At 36.7% G+C, this 26,044-nt stretch overlaps 4 protein-coding genes across 15 annotated transcripts; 3 read left to right on the top strand and 1 right to left on the bottom strand.

Moving 5' to 3' along the window:
* The first annotated feature begins 5,419 nt into the window (after positions 1–5,419).
* LOC147497848 (peroxidase 19-like) lies at positions 5,420–9,725 on the top strand. Of its 11 annotated transcripts, none has more exons than XM_086560164.1 (6): positions 5,422–6,077; positions 6,221–6,351; positions 6,717–6,822; positions 7,436–7,521; positions 7,846–8,046; positions 9,138–9,725. In XM_086560164.1, the coding sequence occupies exons 4-6, from the start codon at positions 7,486–7,488 to the stop codon at positions 9,627–9,629; spliced, it is 729 nt and encodes a 242-aa protein (XP_086416290.1). In that variant the 5' UTR covers positions 5,422–6,077; positions 6,221–6,351; positions 6,717–6,822; positions 7,436–7,485; the 3' UTR covers positions 9,630–9,725. The 11 variants fall into 11 exon arrangements, with proteins under 11 accessions (XP_086416285.1, XP_086416284.1, XP_086416282.1 ...); XM_086560163.1 differs by having other exon boundaries at positions 6,541–6,822; positions 7,442–7,521; XM_086560162.1 differs by having other exon boundaries at positions 6,541–6,822.
* A 9,203-nt stretch (positions 9,726–18,928) lies between these two features.
* LOC147497847 (uncharacterized) lies at positions 18,929–20,504 on the top strand. 2 transcript variants are annotated; one of them, XM_086558999.1, is made up of 3 exons: positions 18,929–19,329; positions 19,653–19,761; positions 19,881–20,504. In XM_086558999.1, exons 2-3 carry the CDS (start codon positions 19,658–19,660, stop codon positions 20,362–20,364), a joined length of 588 nt encoding a protein of 195 aa, XP_086415125.1. In that variant the 5' UTR covers positions 18,929–19,329; positions 19,653–19,657; the 3' UTR covers positions 20,365–20,504. The 2 variants fall into 2 exon arrangements, with proteins under 2 accessions (XP_086415125.1, XP_086415124.1); XM_086558998.1 differs by having other exon boundaries at positions 18,929–19,761.
* Positions 20,505–21,313: 809 nt separating this feature from the next.
* Positions 21,314–22,937, bottom strand: LOC147497846 (uncharacterized). Its single transcript, XM_086558997.1, has 2 exons — positions 22,522–22,937; positions 21,314–22,198 (listed from the first exon to the last, which is right to left on the bottom strand). The coding sequence occupies exons 1-2, from the start codon at positions 22,668–22,670 to the stop codon at positions 21,457–21,459; spliced, it is 891 nt and encodes a 296-aa protein (XP_086415123.1). The 5' UTR covers positions 22,671–22,937; the 3' UTR covers positions 21,314–21,456.
* A 534-nt stretch (positions 22,938–23,471) lies between these two features.
* Positions 23,472–25,615, top strand: LOC147497845 (uncharacterized). Its single transcript, XM_086560153.1, has 3 exons — positions 23,472–23,826; positions 23,926–24,014; positions 25,210–25,615. Exons 1-3 carry the CDS (start codon positions 23,785–23,787, stop codon positions 25,355–25,357), a joined length of 279 nt encoding a protein of 92 aa, XP_086416279.1. The 5' UTR covers positions 23,472–23,784; the 3' UTR covers positions 25,358–25,615.
* The last annotated feature ends 429 nt before the right edge of the window (positions 25,616–26,044 follow it).

Genomic DNA, 26,044 nt, shown 5'->3' with positions numbered 1-26,044 from the left:
TCGGATTATGTTGAAGTTGCATTCAAATGCAAACATTTATTTGGAATGTGTTCAAAAGGCATGGCGGTTGCCTGAAGATAGGGTTGTTGATTCGGATGATGATAAGGAAGATACGGCATGTTTTGAGGCCAATGCCTTGGAAAAGGCTACTTCTGATGGAGAACGCATGACATTGATTCATCGGGGCCTGTGTTCTCTTAATACCATTTGTGTGGATCTGCGGACTAGGTAGGTTAACATCTATCAGAATTTTGAGGAGCTTAGTGCTAGTAACCGAGAGCTCCAGGCTACCGTGGAGACCCTAGTCTAGCAAGATAAAGAGCGTGAGGAATCTACGAACGCATATCTAGAGAGTCAACGGAAGTTCCAAGTGGAAGTGCTACGATGCTTGCCACCCTATCAGAGTTCTACTCTGACGAGTTTGAGAGACATGCGCGTCGTCGACGCAGGACTGATGACTCGGAACCATCCTCATCTCGTGGCTCGTAGTTTAGTTGTTTTGTGTTTAGGAATTTTTCCCTATTTTTAGTTGTAATTAATTTTTAGTTGTTTAGTTAAGTAGTTCATTTTGAATTATGTAATTGTTGTCGAATATTTGGTTGTTAGTATAATTTTAAGTTGAATTAAATTTTTGTCCAAGCATGCTATTGTTTTTTCATCAATCCCACCTTCCCAATTTGTTTGGGGGTGGCATTAATGGTTCAGCATTGTTTTGTTTACTCTATCCTCTGTTTGGAAGTATTTGTTGCAATTTGTGAGAATATGATTATGTGAGAATGTTACTAATTTGGTGTAGCTAGGTTTAGCTAGTGTTGTAGTGGTGAAAATTTTAAGGAATGGAATTGGAAGGTTGCTATTTTAAATTCAAACCATTAAGCTATTAGGTTTGTTTTTAGAATATTGAATCTGGTCTATTTCTATTTTGGTTTTAGAAATATTCTGTTTCCATCAAGTTGCCTTAACAATCTGGGCAACTTGTGGAACTAGATTAAGAAACTAAACTTCTATAAATCTTTGGTTCACTCTACACTCCACACCACACCTCTCACCTTGCACCTCTCATTGTTATTTCTCTCTTTTATTTTCCACTTTTCAAGTCAGAGCACTCAAGGTATTACGGGCTGGCGCACGCAGCTTCTAGCTTGCCTATTCCTGAGCGCGCCACGCCCTCAAGTGCCTAGACATCGTCCAAGACAAGAGCGCGCCCCGCGCCCTTCATAGGCAAATTCCAAGCACGCCCCACGCCTTGGCCTTTGCAGCACTACCACTTCTGATTTTTATTTGTTGATTCTTCCGAGGTTGTTTCCAGCAGCTCTAGAGTGTGTTGTTTGATATGAAGTCTCATACACTCATACCGGAGTAGTCTTTCAAAGATTTGTTCTCAAGCGACACGTACGGATCTTGGTTTCGCAAAGTGATCATACAAGCAGGATGGAAGTCTTTAATGGTAGGTTCCGATGAACTTTACTCTCCTGCACTTACTTCGTATTTTTATAAACATTGTAAATTCTTTTATCGGATGGATGGAGAACACGTGTTCTTTATCACCATTGACGACGAAACAATGGACATAACCAAGTTTTTATTGGCCTTTGTTGTTGACCTTCCTATGCCTGCCGAAATCATGGACTCATGGGGCTATTTAGTTGATAACTTCTATGCCTACAACTATGAGTTTTTGCATGAGACTTATGGGACCGGAATTTTCCTTGTAGAGGACCAAGGGAAATATATCGTAGCCCTTGGTAGCTTGTCCCTTAACGTGGGTACGGTGATGTTCTTTATCATGCTAAACATATTAGGGGAGTGGCGTTTTTCTTCTGCGAATGACGCCACTTGCAACGTTTTCCTTGTTCTAGCTGAGGGACGTCTGCTATACGACCTTCCCAAGACATTAATGTCTAGTTTAGCACGAGCCCAGAGTATGAGGCATAAGTACCTTCTTATGCCTGTCTTAGATTGTCGAATCATGCTATGTTTCTTTCCTACATTTTGTGCCCGTTTCACGGATTGGGTTGGGGTCGACATTGTACAACCCACCAACTGCATTATTCGTTCTTTTCTTTTAATGACTTGGCAGGGGTGGAGACTACAACCTAATTTGGTTGCCCCTTACACCCCATCCGACCAAGTGGCACTTAAAAGGTTAGCGATCGTAGATGATAAATGGCGTGAGGCCTGGCAAATCATCATGGCATGGCAGGATGTGAAGGAACCTCATTTCTTTATAGAAGAGGTTGACAACGCCTAAATGCTGGATAGGAGGTAAGTTTTATTTTTGTTCGTGTCTGCTTATGTCCCAAGCAATTTACTTTTTTGTAACCCCATAACGGGTGGAACTCATATAGAGTTGCATCTATTTTTTTATTTACCTATATTAGTATGTTTTAACTTTGTTTTGCATATGTTCCAAAATTTCACGCGTTTCCATGGTATTTTCCTACCCTTCTTATGTCTATACTTTGAGGACAAAGCATGCTTTTGTTTGGGGGTGGCATAGAAACACGTGTAATTTAAGGCACCTGCTAGGATATAGATATGTACAATATGCACTTGTTTTCTAGTAAAAAAATAAAAAAAAAATCAAAAATATAAATAAAAAGTTTATGTTATGCACTTAGGAGTGTTGGTGTTGTTTCTTTCTCTATGCTCTTAATAATCTAGAAGTTTCACGTTAGCTTTTGTATTAGAATAGCCTTTAGAAACTTAGGTTAATATGTAGGTAATTATCTCTGCATCTTTCTATAAATATATTGCATAAGCATCTATGTTTGTATTGGCAGTAAGTTTCTGAAATCTAGGCTAGTATACTTATTCTACAAATCCTGTGAGAATATAGCCTAAAGCCTTATATGAGTGAAATATTTGAGAAATGACACAAGGGAGAAGTTAATTCTGAATAGAGAAATCACACGTCCACTTACTTTATCACTATACTATATCCTAAGCAAGAATTTAAGCCTTTTTATATCAATATAACCATAAATTCAACCCTATATGAAATAATTTTCCGATAGTCACCCCTCTGAGCCTTTCTTTAGCCTTTCATAAACCGCAAATCATTTACCCTTTTATACAAAACAAATAAAAAATAAAAAAATCAGCCTACCCATCTTTGAATGAGTCTGAGAATAGAAAAGAGAAAGACCTTTGAAATCAAGAATTGTTAGTTGCTTCAAATAAGAAAAGAATTTTCCATCCAAAGAAATATATATATATATATATATATATATATATATATATATATATATATATATAGAAAAAGAGTTAGAACTCTAAAAACTTAATCAAATTAGTCAAAAGCCAAAAGAAAAAAAAATGACAAAGGATGGAAACAAAGTATAGAAGCAAAGTAAAGAACAAGGTTTTCTCTAGTTACATAATATGAAGACTCTATTATCTCAGACATGTTCTTTTTGAATATCCATTTCCTTCATTCTTAAACCATCACCTAATCCCCGCAACACCTAATAAAGACCTCTAGCTCAATTAGGAATAAGTTAGTGTGATAGTAAGTGGCAGATGTGTTTGATCGACTTCGGCTTCCTTGTGTGTCATTGAGATTGTAAGGTAAAGTGTGCCCATTGCACACTGGAGTGAGTGAAACTTGAGTGGAAAAATCAGAGTGGTTTTTGTTTTGACATTTATGTGAGGACCTACTTAAGGACGCTAATCCAAAGTTTCATAAACGGACCTGTTATTGCATTTTGTAACATAGTTCATTATATATATATGTTTATTCGTAGATGATTGATTATTATGCATATATTAGCTTATATTTCGACTTTATTATTATGTGTTCATTGCCAGTGAGATGGATATATATCTGAGAATAAGTAAGGAAACAATAGTTTTATTTCTTAGTCTTTGTAGTATAGATGACGTTTGTGAGTACCTTTACTGGAAAACTCTCACGAGGCTATAACTCGTCCACTAGGAAATTCTTAGTGGTTTAATGCCTTGTTGCATATGGTCAGTGCAATCGCACTCGGCGAAACGAGACTAGTTAGAACTCTATTTTTTGTCACTTATTTTAATTTCTCGTATTTGCTTGAGGACAAGCAAAATGCTGTTTGGGGGTGTTTTGATAAGAACACAAAACTGTAGTTTTAACCCTTTAACAATATTACTTTTAGACCGATTATGTGATTAATAAATAAGAGTTAGTGTTGTTTACGTGTTTTTATGTATTTCAGGCATTAGAGTCAATTATGTGCAAAAATGTGTCCCTTTTGCGAGATAACGGAGCAAAGGTTGGTTGATAAGAAGTTCTATGATTAAAGGCCAAGGTTTAAGGAGAAAAAGCCTTTGTAAATCCCGGTCAAAGCTGAAAAGTCAAAGTCAACGCGGGCAGAAATAGCGCATAAAAGTCAGCAGAACTTCCGAGGACCGTATCTACAGACGCAAATCTCAGAATTGGGCCTACCATATGTCAAAACGACCGGCTCGGAAAGAGCTTTCTAATGGTCCAAGTTTTGACCCAATCAGAGGAGCAGAAGTGGACGAAAAGGCTGTTGCAGTAATTTTCAATAGAGAAACCCTTTTTGGACCGAAGTAGTCAAGTTTTGGGGTCGATTTTATGGTCCAAAACATGGCTCCAAAGCCCATGCACGAATTTGTAGACCTATCCCTCTTATATATAAAGAGGACTAAGGCATCACTCTTGATATATAGTTGGTTATTCATAAACTTAGTTTTAAGTTAGTTTTAATTCAGTTTTAATACAGTTTGAATTCTTAAACTCTTCAATTAGATTAATGAAGTAATTATTATTCTTTCAATAATGTTTTGTTCTTATTGTTCTTATTCCATGAATGATAGTTTGATGAATCAAAGCTAAACCACCATTAGAGGGGTTTGAGGAAGCTTTGATGAAGACTTGATTTTGTTAGTGTAGATATAGTTATGATAATCTATTTCACTCTAGAAAGTAATTAGTTCACCATGAGAATGGGTTTAATTGCTTCACATGCTAATTATTAGTTGGTAGAAATTGCCATGAATAATTAGGGATTAGAAATACCCAACCTTTACGTGAAAATGTAAAGATTAGGATTACAACAAATTCTATGCTAGTTTATTAAGTCGAATCAATATGGAATCAAATTTCCCTAATTCCTTCCCATATTCACATCGAATTGCCGTAGTTTAAATCATAACATCCAAATTAGTTAAATCACCATCTTAGTATAATTTCATTACGTTACTCTCATTGATTTTGTTAGAATTATATAAACTAGGAAACGTTACATCTAAACGAGCTAGGAGTGGAACGAATTCTCTACTCCACATATTAAACGATAATGAGTAGAAATTTGATCAATAGTGTAAAAAGCATTTAGTTTTAGTTATTCATAGTATAACTAGTTAAGAGTAGGTAAAACTATAGTTTTTACTTTTATCAAGTATGAACAATGGAGAAGGTGGTGCCTACTCTAAAATGGTGTTCCTTCCACAATCGGGTAAGAATGAATTTAATCAACCCCCTCATTTTCAGACAGAGGGTAGCAGTCAGCATAGAATGATGCCCATGCCAAGTCCAGTCAGTGCGAGGTCAAGTAGGCAAATCAGCCCCGCTTATGCCATGAGTCCTGCATACCCCTTCAGCCCAGCATATACAATGAGTCCAGCATTCTCCATCCAAACTAATCACTATGATATTCCAGCTGAAGGAAATTTGAAAGCCTTAACCTATCCTCCACCTTCGCAGTGGCGCTTGTTGCAAATGAATGCACCTGAATGGAAAAATGCAGCTCTTGGGTGCCTGGGTGCAATTAGTTTTGGAGCTGTTCAACCGGCACATTTCTTCTACTTGGGAACAATGATCACAGTGTTTTTTTATCCAAGATACTGCATGGTCAAATCAGAGACCAGATTCTATTGATTCATGTTCCTAATTGTCGCAGTTATGTTCAATCTCCTCCAACATTACAACTTTGCTATCATGAGAGAAGGCTTGACCATACGGATACGAGAGAAAATGCTTGCAAAGGTGTTAACATTTGAGATTGGATGGTTCGATGAAGATGAGAACACAAGTGCCGCCGTTTGTGCAAGGTTGGCTACGATCTTTTAAGGTATCCATAGTTCCATACTACTACTTTCGACGAAGTTCAATTTTGTTTTTCGCTATTTTGGTTTTGTAATTCTTGAATTCGCTTTCTAGGGTTTATAAATTTCTTGTTGATTGAGTTTTAAATTTTATCGTTTTGAATTTCAGCTGTATCAAAAGAAAAACAAGTTCCAACTTATTTTCAATTCATTAGCATTTGTAGTTCTCCAGAAGAAAGAGAAGCGAGTGAGCGAGACCAAGGAGCAGCAGCGGTTACCACTCTCTCAATCTATCATTAGGTAGGAATTAAACCCGTGTGTTTTAATATCAATTAGCAGCTTTGATTTCTTTAAAGTTTTTTTGAAAGTGAATATTGGCTGTATGTATGTCAGTTTCACTTCTATAGGTTGAAAACTTCTTTTTCTAATTTATCAATGTTTAAAGTGAGCCATTGAGTATAATATAATTTCTATAACTCATGTCAGCAGAGCAGCTATATCAGCAACATCGACGACCAACAAAGGTGTTGGTGCTGCTGCTCGATTTTTGAAATCCAGTAAATAAACTGAACATGTTGGTGGTGGGGCTGGGGTTCTTCCAAATACCTTGCTACTGAGGTATATCTCTCTCTTGCGCTCAATTAAGAAGGTGAATGATTTTGTAGGTAGCATAGCAAGAGCAAGAGATATGGAGGAAGAGATATTAGTTTTACAGGAATGCTTAGAAGAGAGGAATGGTTGTTGCTAGCTTCAGCTTCAAAGGCTGAGCAGGTAAAGATCATGAAATTTTCTCTTTGGAAGTTTATTATTCTAGATCCTGTGTAATTTGCTTGAATGATTATGTTTTGTTGCCCTTTTTGTAATGATCACAACTACAAAATCATGTGAGTTTTGAATCATAGACTTACAATATCAGCTTCCACTTCCTGACATAACATTATGCACTCACATTATCAAATCTAATGGAGAGATGGACTGATGGGGTCATGCATGTAATCATTTCCCAAGTGAGCGAGGCGTTTCTTCTTGTTCTTCACATCAGTTAATATACTCATGTCTTTCTCTACACTCCCAAAGATTTAATAGCCAGGCCATTACCAAATTCTCCCCACTTGTGTGTGTTTTTAGCTGGTCTGTCCCCCATTTTTAAATATTTGGCTCTATATTCATTTATAGTTTCACTTACATATGTATATACTTCACATTATTCTTCAGTGCTCTTTCAAAGCTGGAATGTAAATCTTAACCATGTCCATCTTCACAAATTCTGTTCTTGTTCTTGTTGTCCTACACACTTTAAAGTCTTTTGCCACAACCCTTCCACGACACCCTCTAAAAGTCGATTTTTACTCCATTTCTTGTCCTCACCTTGAACAACTGGTAGGATCAGTGACATCTCAACAATTCAAAGAAGCACTAGTTTCGGCACCAGCAATGATTCGTCTTTTTTTCCATGACTGCTTCATCAAGGTAATAATCTACAATTCGACTCTTCTTTCATGACTGCTTTTGTTGAACTGTTGAAGTGTTGATTTACTTCTAATGTGCAATATAGAATTTTGTGTAATCTGAAGCTAACATGCACCCGTAGTCCAGTCCACAAATCAAGTAGCATTGATACATAATGTGTCTCTAACACTAGCATGCACTTTGCGCCATTTTGTGATTATGATTTATGAGTGTCTGTATACTGTTCAACACAAGTGTCATTCTGGTGCATTATACTATTATAGCAAAGGACCACAGTAGTAATGACTGAGAATTGAATTTTTTGTTGTATTTGTTGTTTTATAGGGTTGCGATGGGTCTATTCTTATATCGACGAAGGCAAGGAGTGCAGTTTTAGCAAAGAAGGATGCGCAGGATAACAAGCATTTGGTAGTGGAGGTGTTTGATGGTATAAAGAACGCTAAAGCCTTGGTGGAGAGCAAGTGCCCTGGTATTGTTTCTTGTGCTGACATTGTGGCCATTACTGCCAGAGACTTCGTTCACTTGGTAATTAGTTATCTTGTACTATAATTTCATTCATCTGATCGATATGCCTATAGAATATTTAAGGCTAAGTTTCCAACAAAATACAATTTTAGAGTTGATGTAGAGATTGTGTCATTCGCCTTTTTGACGTCGTATATAATGTCTGCATGACGTAAAATAGTGATGTATGTTGCCATCAAATGTAGGTTGAACATCTCCTCTATGGTGGAACGACTAGATACTTGATTTCCTTTTCGTCACATTCATTGTCGCCTTCAACAATCAACCCAAATCCTGCCAACTTATCTTATGTTGCCTCCCAGGTCCATATATGTTTTCTAGAAGTCTACAACATTATGATTCCACACTATATTATACACATTACATGATTACATTACAGTGAAAAGTTAGTAGTTTAGTACTACTTTAAAATAGAGTGGCATTCGTGTAGATCTTTTCCGTGCATATATGAGAGCTGGCAGTTTGTGGAGTTGGTTTCTCAAGTAGGATTGTTTTGTCATTTTCTGGGCAGAAAAAAACAACAAAAGGCACACAACTACCCAAAAATAATTGAATGATCATATGTAGGACACTACACCAAGTTTGCCTCATCAGATTGTTCCTTAACAGCTTCAAGACACACTAACATTATTCAGATTCTACAGTTAAGTAGATTACATTTGGCTAAGTGCTGAATATGGTTTGATGGCATCAATCTATTAAGGTTTTTTTTTAAGAAAATTATGTGGGAGGGAAGGGGAAGTTTCAGACCTCACAAAGATTTTTTGTTCAAGTGACCGATGACTCTCATTGACCACTCGGTTTAACAAACAGTTGTATTCTTGTCCATTTGTGAGTAATCTTGAAAGCATTTTTATTTTTTCACCAAGTACAACTTCAGATTGGCTAGTTAATTAGTAGGAGGGGATTACTTTTTCATTATAGTTCATTATCTACTGTCATGGCACTTAAAAATCAAAATCCTGTCCTTTTGATTGGTAAAGCTTAATCTAAGGTTAACATTCATTCCTTCGCCTGTTAAGGTGAGTGGTGTTCTGATTTCGAGTTAACTTGATGAAGATTACCAATAATAATTCCAATCTATGACACAGGTAGGTGGTCCTTATTATCAAGTGAAGACAGGGAGGTGGGACGGAAAATTTTCTCTGGCATCAAGAGTGAGCTCAAACATCCCAAGAGCCAACTCAACAATCGATGAGCTTCTTAAATTCTTTGCCTCAAAAGGACTAAACCTGCAAGACCTAGTGGCTCTTTCAGGCGCCCACACAATTGGTTTCTCTCACTGTGAGCACTTTCTCAGTCAACTCTACGACCATCAGGGAACTAAGAAACCCGACCCTTCCATTGACCCAAGGCTCTTAAAGGCCTTAAAAATGTCCTGCCCTCATTATGGTGGTAATGCAGGCGTCGTTGTACCATTCGATGTCACCACACCGTTCACATTTGATCACTCATATTACGGGAATTTGGAGAACAAAATGGGGTTGTTAGCTACTGACCAAGCACTTCTCTCGGATAAAAAAAAAATGTGTGTGGGGGTGTCTGTTATTTTATTGTCTTTTTTAATTAAAAAGATTAAGTGAAATGACATAATTCACTTGTTGATAAGCTCATTGCTCATTCTTGTTGTTTAGAATGTGAAATTAAAAATTAAGGTGACTTTATATTGGTTTTGCTTCTTTGACTGTTGTTTTGGCTTGAATTGGAGACATGCTTTTAACTAGCTACTTCTCTCCTTCTCTTATTTTGCTTGAACATGTTGGATAATGGTGGGATCTTTACTGTTGCTCTACAATGTATTTGGCTAAGTGGTTTATTATATTCTTTGTTCAATTGTTAAGTACTTGATATTATGGAAATTGAATATAGTTGTACTTATTTCTGTTGTATATTTCAAGTGTATATGACAAGGAAGATAAAGCAACAAGGGATTATGATCTAGCTGCTTTGAAGTACTGGGGTCCCACTACCACAACCAATTTCTCGGTAGAATACACTTTACAAATCAACATTATTTAATCTTTGTTAGTTGTCTTTGAATTTGATAAAGGAAAACTGATGTGGTGGTTAACTGTGTAGCTCTATATTTTGGATAATAGAAGAATAGGAAAAAAAAGTGGTTTAGGATTGTTTTACTGTTAGTAGTGTCGATGGTTTGTTAGTGCATTCTTTTATTGAGTTGAACCTCAAGGTTTTGCTTTATTTCTTCCTTTCGTTTTCTACATTGATACTTTAACCAAGGTTGGAAGTTGGAACTTATGCCACTCTAATCTGTTATAATGTAAGCCAGTTTCCATGTCATATGACACCAGCCTATATACTAGAAGGTAAAGGCAGTACCCGTTTAGTTGTATATATGTCACCTTGTTGTTCATATAGCTTCTAGGGCTAAAAAGGCTCCCATAGGTGCTTTACTGTGTATTAGTGTTGTGTTGTCAAATAGTAATTGTAACGCCCGTATTTAAAATATGTATTTATTTATTAATTAATTAATTTAATTATTTATTTAAAATTTGCTGGATTTGATTTGAGATATATGGGCCTAATTTCTTAGCCGGAGTCTGTGTTGGGCTTAGGTTTCAAACCCGATTATATATTCATATTTTTCTAGAGAATAGGATTTTGAGATAAAAATAAAATAAAAATAGAGGCGGAGATAAAAGCTTGATTGCTAGAGCGTTAGAGCGCGATGATTCGGACGATGAGGGATTCGTCGAGTTTTAATACAGGTGAATAGTTATGTTTTTTTCGTTTTCACCAAAAACTGGAGATGTATGGCTACGACTAAAAAGTTTTACTGTTAGAGTTTTCCGTTCAGTTTTTGTTCCACTTATTTTCTTAATCTACCGAAAGGTTAACTGGTTAGATGTCATTATATTAAGTTGCTTAATTACTGAAAGCTCTGGAATTTGATTTGTTGAAGCTTAACTATTAATGGCGGCTAAAGCCCCAAAGTAATGAATCGTCCTCTATATGATTTGAACTGGTATAGTGTGTATCCTGTTGTTGTTTGGGTTGTTGGTTGATGTCGCGGGATCAAGGGATGGAGGTTGGTTGTTGGTTGATTGGGTAGGTGTTGTTGAAGCTTTGAACAGGCAGTAATGGTGGCGCGATCCCGTTTGGGGAAAAAGTGAGTGATGGAAGCAAATCGAGTTTTGTGTTGATTAGAGTTGTAGGGTTTTGTACCTAGATTAAAATCGATGGGTTTATGGTGGCCAGAGTTGGGTGTGATGGTGTATGATCGGTGGAAGCTTTGGGCAGGGCAGTAATGGAGTCGAACTCGGTTTTAGGATGTAAGGGGAATCGCATTTTGGTTATGTCTAGAGGTTGGGTTTTTTTTGGAGTTCAAAACCGAACTATTTCCGTTAGTTTGGAGGACCGGTGGTGGCTGGTGGTGGAGGAGAGAGCTGCTGATGAGGAAGATGACCGGTTGGGCCTTAGTTGGGCTTGGGCCGGGACTGAGTTATTTTGTTTTGTTGGGCCGGATTCTATTCTTTTGTTTTGGGCTGAACTAATTAGTGTTTTGGGCCAATTTCTATACTTTAGTTTTTGGGCCGGTTTCAGTTTAAGTTTTTGGGCCAGTCTCAGTTAATTCTTTGGGCCGATCCTATTTGTGTTTTGGGCCAGTTTCAGTTTCATTTTTAGTTGGTTTGGGCCGAAACCAAATAGTTTTCTTTGGGCCAGTTTCAAGTTTGTTTTGGGTCGGTCCATATAACTTAAAATAGATCTAATTGGGTCTTTAAATGTTTAGACTTTTGGGGTCGAGTTCTAAGGTTTAGGTTTGGGCTTGGCTAGTTGGGTTAGAACTATTTCCTTAGTCATGAGCTCATGAGCCATGCACACATGGAAACGACAGTTTGACTTTGGCAATGACAGGTTGACTTTGACATTGACCGTTGACCGTTGACTGTGAAATGTTGACTTTTTCCAGATTTTTACATATTTAAGAATATGGACAAATGTAGTAATAAAATATTTTCGAAAATTAGATAACCTTGTTTGTCATTATCTAATTAAGATTTGACGTGAGTAGTGTGTAAATAATATAAATGTTGGCATGTAACAAGATGAGAATTCTTATAAAACTTAGATATATACATTTTTATGAGAATTAAACTACACATGGACTCAGATTCATGGACTTTAGTATTGGGCTTTGATGGTGAATTGAGTTCACATAAATATATTGAACGAATACATTAAATGATTGATTACTATTATGAGTTGCTACTTAAATGAATGGTAGTATTTATAAAGGCTTGAGATATTCCATATGGTGTAGTGCAAGATATAATTAGCACGTGAAATAATAAGTTTCAAGATTTGATATAGAGATATTTGGATATCGTGCAATGAATAGTATTGGCACGTGATAATGGGGATTGTATTATAATGAGAAACGTTGAGCTTCAGTACAATTAAGTATACTGGCATGAGATAGAATAAGAATTATTCTGAGATATAAATGTATGACATCTGAATAAATTACGTAACGAAAATCCTAGAACCTAGCTACCACAACTCATGTAATTTGGCCCTAGTGATGGGCGTATGTGATATGATTGGCCCTTCTGGCGTTTCAGTGAATCTGAATGGCCCTTCGGGCGTAAGTAATATGATTGGCCCTTCGGACGTTTCAGTGAATCTGAATGGCCCTTCTGGCGTAGCCGAATAGTGGCTTGATTATTCCGTTCGCAAAATTAGAACGAGATGCGCGATATTTTATGCCGTATAATGGTAGTACTCACATAATGGCTTTCGTGTGAGGGTTATTTGGTGTGCGGCATCCCGCTCAGGGTAGTTACGCACGGAGTGGTTCATTATGTGAGGGGAGGCATGTGGATGTACATGTTCGGCGTTAGGAAGCGATGGTGGTAGCCAAGGAAATTAGGTAAGATATAGATACGACGTGATTTTAGGGACACGCAAAGAAAGCCTTAAATAATATAATTATGGTAATGTGTTAGTTAATGATATATCTTTAAAGATATGATTGTATATAGTTTTGCAGAAGGGTGGGTCAACCTAATTACTTGTGCAGAGACGACCCACTCTGTAATTGAGCATGAAATGCGGTAAGTATAAAATATGTTTGGCTGGTTATTAGTTTAGTTAGAACCTAGGGCGCCTCGGTGGAGGAACTAAATGCCTTTGTATTATTGTTGGGAAGTTAAGGCACCTCAGTGGAGGAACTACCTGCCTTACTTATTGTAGTTAAGAATGTTGTATTATTCGTTGGATGTTAAGGCACCTCGGTGGAGGAACTAACTGCCTTATTTAGTGTGTATATATATGTATAAGTATATGTTGTATTGTAGGGCTACTCACACCAACATTTTTATAATATTGACCCGATTTGCATGTTTACTTATCGGGTGTGTTCATTAAATTAACATAGTTGATAAGTCTTGACATGTTTAGTGTTGAAGAAGGTTGGTTGCTACTTGTGGTTTGCGTTAGCGTCGCATTTCAAGATAAGTTTTGTTTTCCCTTGAGGTGATATAGATTTTTCAGTTGAGACAATGTTATTTGTATTTTCATTTATAATTTTAAATAAAGAGTTATTGAAAAGAGATTTGTAACTTAATCAGATTTGTGAATTTTTGTAACGAAGAGGACTTTTGTTTAATTTGAAATTTTTATTGGTTTTTAATTATCCGCGTATTTAAACTGATTATGGGTTTTTGGAAGTGGAGAGTGCATCACACCTCAAAAATCGAAGAGTCGGGAACAAATATTATTTTTTTGAATTCTATCGAAATTCGGGATGTGACAGTAATGGCCTATAGCTTCTTTGATATCCTAGTGGCATGGTTACCTTCTTGCTATGTTACTAATTTGGTAGACTAGAAACTATGTCACTTAGTTTTAATTAGTATAAGTGAACCTATTGTTGTATATATCTCTCGTTACATTTTAAGGTAGAAGTCTATCTAAACTCTTTTGTTTAATGAAACATGTAATGCATGTGGCATTTGTTTGTTGCCGACCTTGAAGGATGGAGGTGGTCAATATTGCCACTTGGACACTTTCTAATAAGAAGACTTTCTTTCTAGCTAGTTGTAAGCATAATGTAATGTACTTTTTCGCTTGGAAAATTAAAGTACTTGGTGTTTACAAGTGACTTGATAATTTTGAGTGATGGAATGAATGTTTTATTCTTAAATAGGATTGACGGTGTGATTGTGTATTTTATGGAATGGACTATTTTTTCAAAGAGTTGTACATATAGCAACCGGTGGTGGCTAGGGCTAGTTAGTTGTATCTTGAATAATAATAATAATAATAATAATAATTGGTTGTTATACATCCACTGGTGGATGTGGATGTATAGCAACCAATTATTATTATTATTATTTTCCAAAATATATTTTGTGTCGCCAAAACGACGTCACAAAATTTGTGACGCCATTTTGACTTCACAAATATTTCTGACACCATTTTGGCGTCACTAATTTATGACGTCAAAATGGTGTCACTATGTTTTGTGTCGCCATTTTGGCGTCACTAATTTGTCACGCCAAAACGGCGTCACAAAATATATTTGAAATGTCAAAATGGTGTCACAAATATTTGTGAAGTCAAAATGGCGTCACAAAAATAATTGACGCCAAACTGTGACTCCATATTTGTGACACCAAAATAGTGTCACTAAAATTATTTGAAAAAAGCTGTTTTGGTGTAGTGTATGCATTTTTCTTGGTTATGGGGATGAGAAGTTTGGTTACAAGTTTTATCAACCGACTAACAAGAAGGTAATCCGAAGTCGAGATGTTGTGTTCTAGGAATATTAGACAATAAAGGACTTCGAGAATGGGGAGAAGCTAAAAGCTTTTGTTGATGACCTCATTGATTTAGAACTGAAAGTTCCGATAGTGGAATAAGCGACAGATGGCATTGAGAATGCAGAGAACCATGTGTTTGAGGCTCATGATATATGATAATCCTATTGTTTATGATGGGATTGAACCTATTGAGATAGAAGATGAAGATAAAATGCATGAACAAGAAGAATTGCATCATCCTGAGCCACAAGAAGATGAGGTAAGGAAATCTGAGAAAGAAAGACAAGTTTCAAACAGATACCCACCACATACGTATGTCTAATGGTAGAGAACCTATGTACTATCAAGAGTTTCTTGAAGGTACAAACGGAGAGAAATGGTTAAAGGCCATGCAAAATGATATGGTTTCTTTGCATTAGAATCACACCTATGACTTAGTTGAGAAATCGAAAGGAAGAAAAGATCTCAAGAACAAGTGGGTGTTCAAATAAAGTCAAGCATGAAGAAAGTAATCCACATCCAAGGCACAAAGCTCACCTTGTTATGAAGGGATTCGGTCAGAGGAAAGGTATTGACTTTGATGAAATTTTTTCTCCGGTGGTTAAGATGACTTTTATCAGGGTGGTATTGGGTTTGGCTAGAAGTATGAACCTAGAGGTTGAGCAACTAGATGTTAAGACTAATTTTCTTCATGGTGATCTTGAGGAAGATGCTATCTACATGGACCAGATAGAGGGTTTTAAGGTTAAATGCAAGGAGCACATGGTATGCAAGCTGACAAATAGTTTGTATGGGTTGAAGCAGCCACCGAGACAGTGGTACATGAAGTTTGAGTTCTTTATGGTGAAGTATGGCTACAAGAAGTCTACTTTTGAGCATTGTGTGTTTGTTCATAAGTTTCCAGATGGGGATTTCATAGTGCTCTTGTTGTATGTGGATGATATGCTGATAGTTGGCCAAAACATCAATAAGATATCCAAGTTAAATAAAGACTTAAGTAAGTCCTTTGAGATGAAGGATTTGGGTCAAGCAAAATATATACTTGGTATACAGATCACTCATAATAGAAAGAGTGGAAAGTTATGGCTTTCTCAAGAAAGTTATATTGAGAAGGTGTTGAAGAGATTCAACATGGATCTAGCGTAGCTGATGAGTTGTCTGCTTTGTGGCCAATTCCACATGACTAAAGCTAAGTGTCTGAAGGGTGAGCATGAGAAGAAAGAAATGTAAAAGATTCCTTATGCATCCGTAGTGGGCAGCTTGATATATGCAATGGTGTGTACAATGCAAGACCGGATATTGCTTTCGCCGTTAGTGTTGTAAGTCGATTTCTGTCAAATCCGGGTAAAGAGCATTGGGAAGGTGTTAAGTGGATATTAAGATACCTCAAGGGCACTTCCAAGGCGTGTTTGTTTTTTGGTAGGAGTATGACCTTAGTTGAAGGCTACACAGATGAATACATGGCAGGTGATGTCAACTCGATGAAGTCCACTTCCGGCTATCTATTTACATTTGTAAGGGGAACCGTTTCTTGGCAATCAAAGTTGTAAAAGTGTGTTGCCCTCTCCACTACAGAAGTCAAGTATATTGCAACTACTGAGTGTTGCAAAGAGCTGTTATGGATGAAGAGGTTCTTCAATGAACTAGGGCAAAAGCAGAAACAGTTTGCGGTTCTTTGTGATAGTCAGAGCGCCATCCATTTGAGCAAGAATCCGAGTTTTCATTCTATATCCAAACACATACATGTGTGTTACCATTAGATTAGATAAGTTCTCGAAGATAAGCGATTGTGCATTGAGAAGAAATATACCGACAAGAATGGGTCAAATATGATGACCAAAGTTTTAATTTGCCGAAGGGCAAGTTTGATGTTTGTTGTGCTATTGCCGGATTGGTAGCACACTTCTCCTATTGATTTGGGAATGCGTGGAGGTATCCCCCTCATGGCTCGAGAAGGGGAGATTGTTGGGTGTCCCTTACCATGTGAGAAGAAGAGCAAAGTTTCGATTTTTTGTTGTTAAACCGAGATGAACCAAAATTTTATGGCTCACCAAAATTTTAGCATAGTATATAAAAGAAGTTAGGGTTTCATACCCAAAAAGAGAGAGAGAAAAAAAAACAATTTTGAGAGTCACCAAAATTGAGAGGAAACCCATACAAAGAAATAAGCTTGTAATGAGAGAGATACAAGAAGAGAGATCTAGTAAGTGTTGGAGAGACTTGAGAGAAGTGATTGTAATCACCCTTCCTAATCTTATAAAGGATTTGCTCTTGTAGAAGTAGGCATTATTGGCTGAACCACGTTACATCTTGTGTTATAGTTTTACTCTACATTGTTATTGTTTGTTGTGGTTGTTGATTCCATAGTTTAGGTTTGTGGTTGTTCGCTCCATAGCTTAGGCTTGTGGTTGGTGGTTGTTGGTTGTAGTGAAAGCTTAATTAGATTTGATTAGAGTTTGGAGTGTCCATAGACAAGCTATCTTAGTGGGGATCGATTGTCATTGTTCTCTCCAACATAGGTTTCGTATGAGGGGTAGATTCCATTCCTTCCTACAAAAAAAAAATGACAGATAAATTAGATTTGAAGTACCAGTACCTCAACCAAAAGAAAATTGAGTTTTGTGGTACCAACTAACATTTACTTAGCTCTCTACTTTTGAGGATACTAAAGAATTTCTTACTACTACTAGTCTTGAAAGAAACACAAGTAATTTTCAATCCTTTTACGATAACAAACTTTGTGAACCTTTCCTAGAATAATGCGAGGTGGAAATCCTACAAAATGGTAAAGACTTGAGGGCGAGGCTAGACACTTGGGAAAGCGAAGGGAGTGGACTAAGTCAAACATTTATTTTTCTTTAACTTTTAGTTGATGTTGAGTGACAACTTCAGTAATGAAAACTGACTTTAATCTTAGAGTCCATGTAGTCTTTTTCAGTGATTAAAAACACCCTATACAGTCGCATACCAAAACTATGAGAACTAGGAAAACATAAAGTTATTAGACATACATTTTCATGTATCAAACCATCACAGATATGTTCATCCTGACATTGTAATGTACTTGTGTCTGCAGTCATCAGAACACCTACTAGATCATATATGAGCATCTCTAGTTCATGAAGCACACCTTTTCCTGCAACAAAGAGGGGCAACATAAGTACTCACAAGCATAATACCAAATGGTGTTTTTAAGCCACTTTTTCTTAAATGAAAACACGCATGGTGTTTGCATCATTTCCTTATTAACACATCAATTTTAAGCCACAAAATGGATTCCTTAATTTATTTAGTACGCTGAGAATGCACTACACTACTACATGCATATCTTGATATTAATATCCCCCTTAACTTAACTTTAGCAAAACTTCATCTAAAAAAGAAATCTAACGGTCTAGAAATGTTGAGTTTTTGCAATAATATTTTGCTAATGTTGAAGGCTTCCAAATGAGCTGTAATTTTATGGAGATGATCTTTATAGTGAGTATATCATATCCACAAAACATTGGGGTTGAATTAATTTTATAGGTAAAATTTTACCTACGTACTTATTTTAAGTTAACTAGCTACTTTTTAGAGAATGACTGTATATCAATCATTCTCTAAAAAGTAGTTACTTAAGTTAACTTTAAAATAAGTGTGTAAGTAAAACTTCACTTACAAAATGAATTTAAATCTATTTTTTTGTGTATATGATATACTCAATATTAAGATCATCTCTACAAAATTTCAGCTCATTTGGAAACCTCTAACATTGGCAAAAAACGATTACAAAAATTCAACATTTCTGGACTGTTAGATTTCTTTTTAAAGATAACAACAATTTTAATCTATGTTATAAGTTTCCAAATGAGTTGATATTTTGGGAAGATACTCATTATGGTGAGTGCTTCATAACCACAAAAAATTAGGTTTAAATTAATTTTGTAGGTGAAGTTGTAAGTACGTACTTATTTTAAGTTAACTTAAATAGCTACTTTTTAGAGAATTACTGCATATATATATAGTCTCGCTCTTAAACGGATGTACTTAAACGAATTTTATCTAAATATTGAAATTTTGCGAAATAAAATCCACGGTCCCTCAAAACCCAAAATCTCTCTCTCAATCTTTCTCTCTTATTCTCTCTCCCATCTCTTTCGTTAGAAACTAATTTCTCTTCTTCCATCTTCACTCCAACTGAAACCTACAATCGTAAAAGCAGCAAAGGATATATATAGTAGTTTTACCAAAAAAAAAACAAATTATTATAGGAATGTGGCATCGGCGAAAAAGATAAAGCAAATGTAGAGAAATTATGTAAAGTTGTGTTATGGTGTACTCAACTAAAGCACCAAAATAGACCCGACATGAGCAGTGTGGTGAAGATGCTCCAGGGTGAAATACAACTTCAGAAGGCACCAAATCCGTTTCCTTTCTTTGATTCTTCGCCTGAAAACAACATGATAGGTGGTTTCCCAAGAGCACTCCCAAAATTCTCTCCCGCCTTTTCTGAAGTGTATGTATCACTAGTTATGATTTTCTGTCTTCTTTTACCGTCTGGAACCATTGGAGGCTTAAGTTGGTTATTGCTCCCCTGAACTTGAGCCTGCAGTGCTTTTGAAATATTCTGCTAGTTCAACTGATCTTGTGTATTTTAGTGTCAATTATGCATATACCAAACGGTACAACTTTTTCCATGAAGTAAGCATTCTCATTACTTAAACTTTATCTAAAATGATTATGGAATAACAACATTGATATATTTTACCTTAATAAGCAACTATGTGCTTTTTTATATTAGCTACAAATAACTGGCCAAATTAATCCTTCTACTTTCAGCCTGTATGAGGAAGAAAATCAAGAGAGAGAAGCAATTACAACCAATAAGGACTTCGGTTCCTACATACACTTTGAAGCCACCACTGCTTAAGAGCACTCCAGTTGAGAGGTAAGTAGGCTCACGAGCTATGAAATTTGTCTTTATTGAATGAAGAGTAGAATGTTAATGTTTTTATTTCTTAATTGAGCTATGTTGTTATACTTGCAAATTAACTCTTACCTTTTCAGCCACGTTCTTGAGGGAACTCCAGTTTACATGAAGGTTCCTTCTCCGTCTCCAAACCTCAGAAGTAGTGGCCAAGCAATTTCATCAAATGAAAAAGCACCTACCAAAAAGTTCAAGACGCTTACGCTTTCTGACAAACTAACTAGAAGGAGAGAAGTAGAAGAGATTCTCAAACCATTTGCAAGGAAGTTCCCTCGTGGTGAAGAGGAAAATACTGTTATTATTTACACAACTTCGGACTTGGGAAGGACGATCTATTACGAATGCGAGCAAGTCCGTTCAATATTACAATTACATCATGTTAAGATTGATGAGCGAATGTTTGGACACCACATGTACCAACTGAGAGAGGCGTTGGGGAAAGAACAGTTTCCAGCGGTGTTTGTAAAAGGAAGGTTTATAGGTGGAGCTGTTGAACTAATGAAGTTGGAAGAAGAGGGTAAACTAGAAATTTTACTCGATGGGATTCAAAAGTTACATAATTGAAGAACTCAACATTTCCAGTGTAAAGCTAGTTGAACATCTCTTTAGTACTGGAGTCGAAGGTTTATGTCTCACAACTAGTATTTACCCCATATGTTATGTATGGATGATGCTGATATGAAATATGAAATCTGAGTGACCGAGTGAATCTGGTACTTTATTTTCAAAAAGATAAGGAATGAGGTAATGCACTCAGCACTATCAATAACTTGGACTGAAATAAATTTGAACCTATAAAATGCATACAGGGGAGTGCCCATAGCCCATAGCACAAGCGAGCTTGGTCATTGAATTGCCAAGTAAGTTAACAAGGCAACCGACCCTAACAACATGCATCAAGATTATAGGATGGAGCGCTATATATAGTAGTTGGGCAGCTTGGCCTGTCAGAAGTAATTTTCAGAGTTATGCTTCTGATGGAGTAAACCATGTTAATCAGCACAAAAATCTCAGTGGTTGGCGTTTGACATACTTGATGAATTTAAATAATAGTTGGGCGCTGTCGGCTACTTAATACTCATATTGCTTTGTGCATTTGTTGCTTCTATGAACTATCTTGTCCAGGCTACTTCAATTCTGGTTTCAAAAAAGTCCGAGTCTCTGAACTGTTGACCTGTTGTTGACGAGTGAATTGCAGATTTGTTCAGCACTTCAGCTAGGAAGAAGGTTTCTTATATCTATTATCAACCAGTTACTTAAGCCAATGCATGGTTTTGCTTGGTTCACATATTGAATTCCATCTTAATTGCAAATTTCACATACTAGACAATGAAATTTGGATAGAGCAGCCATTTTCTGATACATCAAACTCGGCTTCCAAACTGAAACATTGTACTTCTTCCTTGTAGGTATAAGCACCATATTTTCAGATTCTAAGAAGCTATTGGTGTTTGTAATACCAGAAAAATTAAACCATGAAACTTAGAAGCTATTATTCTAGAAATCATGCAAATCATTGAAACAAAGCTCCATGTAGATAGAGCACACGATACAGAACAAACATTTTCCCCCGCTTTACCAAAAAACACTTACAATCACTAGACTAATCACTACCTCCAAATCCAAAACCTTTACAAGATGTTAACTGAATTGACCCTACAATCTACAGCTGACAAAAATTTGCACATCCATACAAATGACTACAATTAGAGGATGACTAGGGATGATGCCCCTGTCCGGCTGCAGCACCTCTAGTCCTTGTTTGAGCCTGCTGTGAAGATCCATGGGAATTAATGTTGTTGGAAGTATCTGGAGTTGCTGAGAAACACTAAAAGGCGGCGCTGTATATGGTGGTGGTGATGCAGCTTGAACCAATTGAGTTGGCTGAACCATATACTGGCTAAGAGCAGCAGAATAAGCCTGACCAGATAGAGCTCCTCTCATTCGACCAACAGGCCTCCAGTTCTGATCTGATGGCAATTCGTTCAAGACATTAGATCTTGCAACATGTGCTGTTTTTACCCCCCTATGCCTGTCGACAATCATTGGAAAAGATGATCCAGGTGCTTGGAGTTGAACAGGTATGGTGGGTGGTGATCTTGCAACCTGGGTAGAACTGTTAGCTGCGGCTCTAAGACGATTATGCAAGTTACTTGCACCTCCCACTTCCTGACCACCAGCACCTAGTGGTCCTCCTTGCTGAACTTGCAGGGGATGATAATGAGAAGATGTATGTACTGCTGCTGGTGGCAGAAGCCTAGAAGAACCTCTGTAGGAACCTGGAACTTGACTTGTTGCTAGAAGGCCAACAACCTGTTGCAATGGACTTGGAATGTAGGAACCGAAGTCCTTATTGGTTGTAATTGCTTCTCTCTCTTGATTTTCTTCCTCATATAGGCTGAAAGTAGAAGGATTAATTTGGCCAGTTATTTGTAGCTAATATAAAAAAGCACATAGTTGCTTGTTAAGGTAAAATATATCAATGTTGTTATTCCATAATCATTTTAGAGAAAGTTTAAGTAATGAGAATGCTTACTTCATGGAAAAAGTTGTACCGTTTGGTATATGCATAATTGACACTAAAATACACAAGATCAGTTGAACTAGCAGAATATTTCAAAAGCATTGTAGGCTCAAGTTCAGGGGAGCAATAACCAACTTAAGCCTCCAATGGTTCTAGACGGTAAAAGAAGACAGAAAATCATAACTAGTGATACATACACTTCAGAAAAGGCGGGAGAGAATTTTGGGAGTGCTCTTGGGAAACCACCTATCATGCTGTTTTCAGGCAAAGAATCATAGAAAGGAAACGGATGTGGTGGCTTCTGAAGTTGTATTTCACCCTGGAGCATCTTCACCACACTGCTCATGTCGAGTCTATTTTGGTGCTTTAGTTAAGTACACCATAACGCAACTTTACATAATTTCTCTGCATTTGCTTTATCTTTTTCGCCGATGCCACATTCCTATAATAATTTGGTTATTTTTTGGTAAAACCACTATATATATCCTTTGCTGCTTTTACGGTTATAGGTTTCAGTTGGAGTGAAGATGGAAGAAGAGAAGTTAGTTTCTAACGAAAGAGATGGGAGAGAGAATAAGAGAGAGAAAGATCGAGAGAGATTTTGGGTTTTGAGGGACCGTGAATTTTATTTCGGAAATTTTAATATTTAGATAAAGTCCGTTTAAGAGCGGGACATATATCTATATATATAGCCCCGTTCTTAAATTATATATATATATATATACAATTTATTTTTAGTATACTTAGATTTACTAAACATAATTAGACAATAAACTTATGTATAAGCTCTATGTTCTACATCATTCTCTCATTCTTTAAAATAACTTGCCCTCGAGTTATAGGAATGACAAATTTTCGATTGGAGCAAGGCCTAATAAACACAATAGCTTGATTCTTCTATATTTTATTTTTTTGACAATCCGACACAAAATCCTTAAAGCAAACACAAGCATCAATCAATTTTTCTCAAAACTTCAAGTATGGGTGTTCACAAATAAATTTATTTGGAGAACTTATTTATAGTTGAGATGCAGCATCGGTCATGCAGACCAGGGTCAATCCGGGTGGAGTTATTAATTTTCTGACAGAAGCGTAGTTGTGGCCTTTTGTTTTGCTAGAATTGAGGGCTTGTGTAATGGGCCATGCGTGTAATGGATCACGGGTAAGAGTTTTTTTCTGGGTTATAAAAGAGACGTATTTTTGGTTTGCGTGTTCTTCTAGAAATTTATTAAAAATCCTGACCATCGATTAGTTGAATTTTGCCCAGTTGTAAAAAGACCAAAAACCGACCAATAAAGAAACGGACAGAGTGTGCAAGCTGTCAAGACTCCAGGGTTAGGTTGGTCAAATAAAGTAAACAACACCCCACCATAAAACAAACCCAGCACACCATTCTTTATTGTTTCATCTGCTCTCTCTTTTGAGTCTTCTTGCAGCCTCCACCTTAAAAAAATCCAAAAATGGTTTCTCCTACCACCGTCAAGAGATGGCTCAGGCCCGAGGTGGGTCTTTTTATTTTTATTTTTTTGTTTTGTTCATGGCATGAGTTTTGTTATGTCTATTAGAAGATTCAAATCTTGTGTATGTATGTTGCGGCACAGGCTTATCCTTTGTTTGCTACTATGGGACTTGCTCTAGGAATATGTGGATTTCAGTTGATACGTAATATCACTGGCAACCCTGAAGTCAGGTACCATATTCTTTATTTTTTATGTGTATCTAGATCGGACATAGAACCGATTAATATGGTCAATTCAGTTAGGCCTTTAAAAAGAGTAGATATCATTTTCATGTTTTTATGTCAAAATATAGTTTGATCAGATTAATTAGACCCGATCAAAAATAATTTAGTTGGCCTAGTAGCAAGACCAGAATTTCAGCGAAATTGGACTTTTTGAGTGATTGTTGACCATAGGTAGGTGGGATGGTTATGGAATTGTAAAATCTGATCTACAGTTTACAAATAATGTTTACTTTCATAAAAAAGAAGAAGCATACTGAGGTTACTTAAACTGATTAGCACTTGATTCAACTGGGACTGGGAGTTTTTCTCCTATTGAGCCCCATTACCATCACGACTACCCCCAATTAGCTTACGGATGAGCCCAAATATAAAAATGTCTAGGAACAGAAGCTGTTTTTCAAAATCTTTAACTGGAGATTAGTTTTTAGCATCTTTCAGAAAATAGAGCTAGTCCAACAAAGTTACTCATCTTAATAACTGATGCCATGGTTCGATTGCTTGACAATCACAACGGGCCACTAACTTCTTAATACCCAACTCCATTGTCTTTTCTAAACCTGCACTTACAGCAACAACTTCTGCTTTCCCCGACTCGCTGAGTTGAAGAAAAAATGGAGTAGCTTCCTTCCGTACAACGTGAGTTAGTCTATATGTGGCAGGAAGCTATTATATGAGAGGTCGTGGAATCCATCTGTTATGAGTAGTTTAAAGGCAACTTGATTCTCCACTGGTATCTGATATGGAAGAGTTTTCGCTTTGCTCTGAGGGTTGCGTAACATGAGTGTTTTCAGGTACTATAAAATCACTATGGTGTTGTTCTGTCCGACTTATTTACTTCATCAATGCATGTTAACAACTATTTGTTTTATCTCCAAAAAGGAAAATTCGGTTGGCTCTTTGATTTAACTTTTATGTAGAAAATTTAAGTAAGGCGTGATTATGTGTTTATCGATAATAAAATAGCTAGATTACTCACCGGTTGTCAGTCTTGGGCTAGTTCCTTTTTTATTTCATTTATGTATATGGATTATCATTGATCTGGACTATATTTGTTACCTTCTCACCTTTGCGTATATGTGCTCATCATTCTGTAATTCTAATGGTATGATAATCACATTTACATCTAATCTTTGTTATTCAGGGTTAGTAAGGAAAATAGGGCAGCGGGAATATTGGATAACTTTGAGGAGGGAGAGAAATATAAGGAGCACAGCCTCAGAAAATTCGTCCGCGGCAAATCACCAGAGATCATGCCAAGCATCAATGGCTTCTTTGCCGACCCCAAATGATATAAACTACAGCGATATGCGTCTATTCACGATGAAGACAACAATCTTATTATTGTGTTTCTGATCGTTGGGACTTTGGAGGTGGCTAAAAAATGCCTCCATGTTCTGTGTGTTTGAATGATGACTCAAAACAACCCTTTTTTTTACAAGCAATAAGTAGAACGAGTGGGTGATGTTAGTTTTCTTAAATGACCCATCTTTTCTTTGTTTCTCTATTTAACAGTTTGGAATAGATATATCTTGAACTGCTTAGTATTATTGGATCACCGCACCTGCATTATTGTTTATCTATTTGACCAGTGTGTAACTTAATGCTTGCATATTGGAACCAAAACCATGCAATGCATTCCCCAGGAGTAGCAGTGCCTGTTTCTTGCCATGCATGAATTGAAGTAAAGTTGCAATGTTAAGATTCTTTTGTCTATTTAGAATTCTGAAGATAGTGGATGTTGAATACCTCTGTATGACAAAATAACATAGAGCTTGAAAAGGAAGCTGTGATCGTATGTGGGTTGCAGGATATTAACTCAAAAGACCTCGTAAAATGATCAACTATGGGAGTTTATGACTTCAAGGAGAAAACTATTTCCCATTTTCTACAAGGCCTATTCTAATCTTCGAGCGAAAAGTTGGGTTGTCAAATCTGATATTAAATATGGCGTGGATTTTGTGGCCTACCGTCATAAC

This window comes from Coptis chinensis, chromosome 5, assembly GCF_015680905.1.
Source record: "Coptis chinensis isolate HL-2020 chromosome 5, ASM1568090v1, whole genome shotgun sequence".
NCBI lineage: Eukaryota > Viridiplantae > Streptophyta > Magnoliopsida > Ranunculales > Ranunculaceae > Coptis > Coptis chinensis.
Note: the sequence above shows the minus strand (reverse complement) of the source record. Positions and strands in the feature narration are given on the sequence as shown.

Bases quoted from the DNA above. Each gene is read 5' to 3' on its own strand.
- LOC147497848 (XM_086560159.1), top strand. From the start codon at position 7,300: ATGTCCATCTTCACAAATTCTGTTCTTGTTCTTGTTGTCCTACACACT. The intron at 7,522-7,845 runs GTAATAATCTAC...GTTGTTTTATAG, and splicing joins TCCATGACTGCTTCATCAAG to GGTTGCGATGGGTCTATTCT. The intron at 8,047-9,137 runs GTAATTAGTTAT...TCTATGACACAG, and splicing joins CCAGAGACTTCGTTCACTTG to GTAGGTGGTCCTTATTATCA.
- LOC147497847 (XM_086558999.1), top strand. From the start codon at position 19,658: ATGAGGAAGAAAATCAAGAGAGAGAAGCAATTACAACCAATAAGGACT. The intron at 19,762-19,880 runs GTAAGTAGGCTC...TTACCTTTTCAG, and splicing joins AAGAGCACTCCAGTTGAGAG to CCACGTTCTTGAGGGAACTC.
- LOC147497846 (XM_086558997.1), bottom strand. From the start codon at position 22,670: ATGAGCAGTGTGGTGAAGATGCTCCAGGGTGAAATACAACTTCAGAAG. The intron at 22,199-22,521 runs GTATGTATCACT...TTCTACTTTCAG, and splicing joins TCTCCCGCCTTTTCTGAAGT to CCTATATGAGGAAGAAAATC.
- LOC147497845 (XM_086560153.1), top strand. From the start codon at position 23,785: ATGGTTTCTCCTACCACCGTCAAGAGATGGCTCAGGCCCGAG. The intron at 23,827-23,925 runs GTGGGTCTTTTT...GTTGCGGCACAG, and splicing joins AGAGATGGCTCAGGCCCGAG to GCTTATCCTTTGTTTGCTAC. The intron at 24,015-25,209 runs GTACCATATTCT...TTTGTTATTCAG, and splicing joins ACTGGCAACCCTGAAGTCAG to GGTTAGTAAGGAAAATAGGG.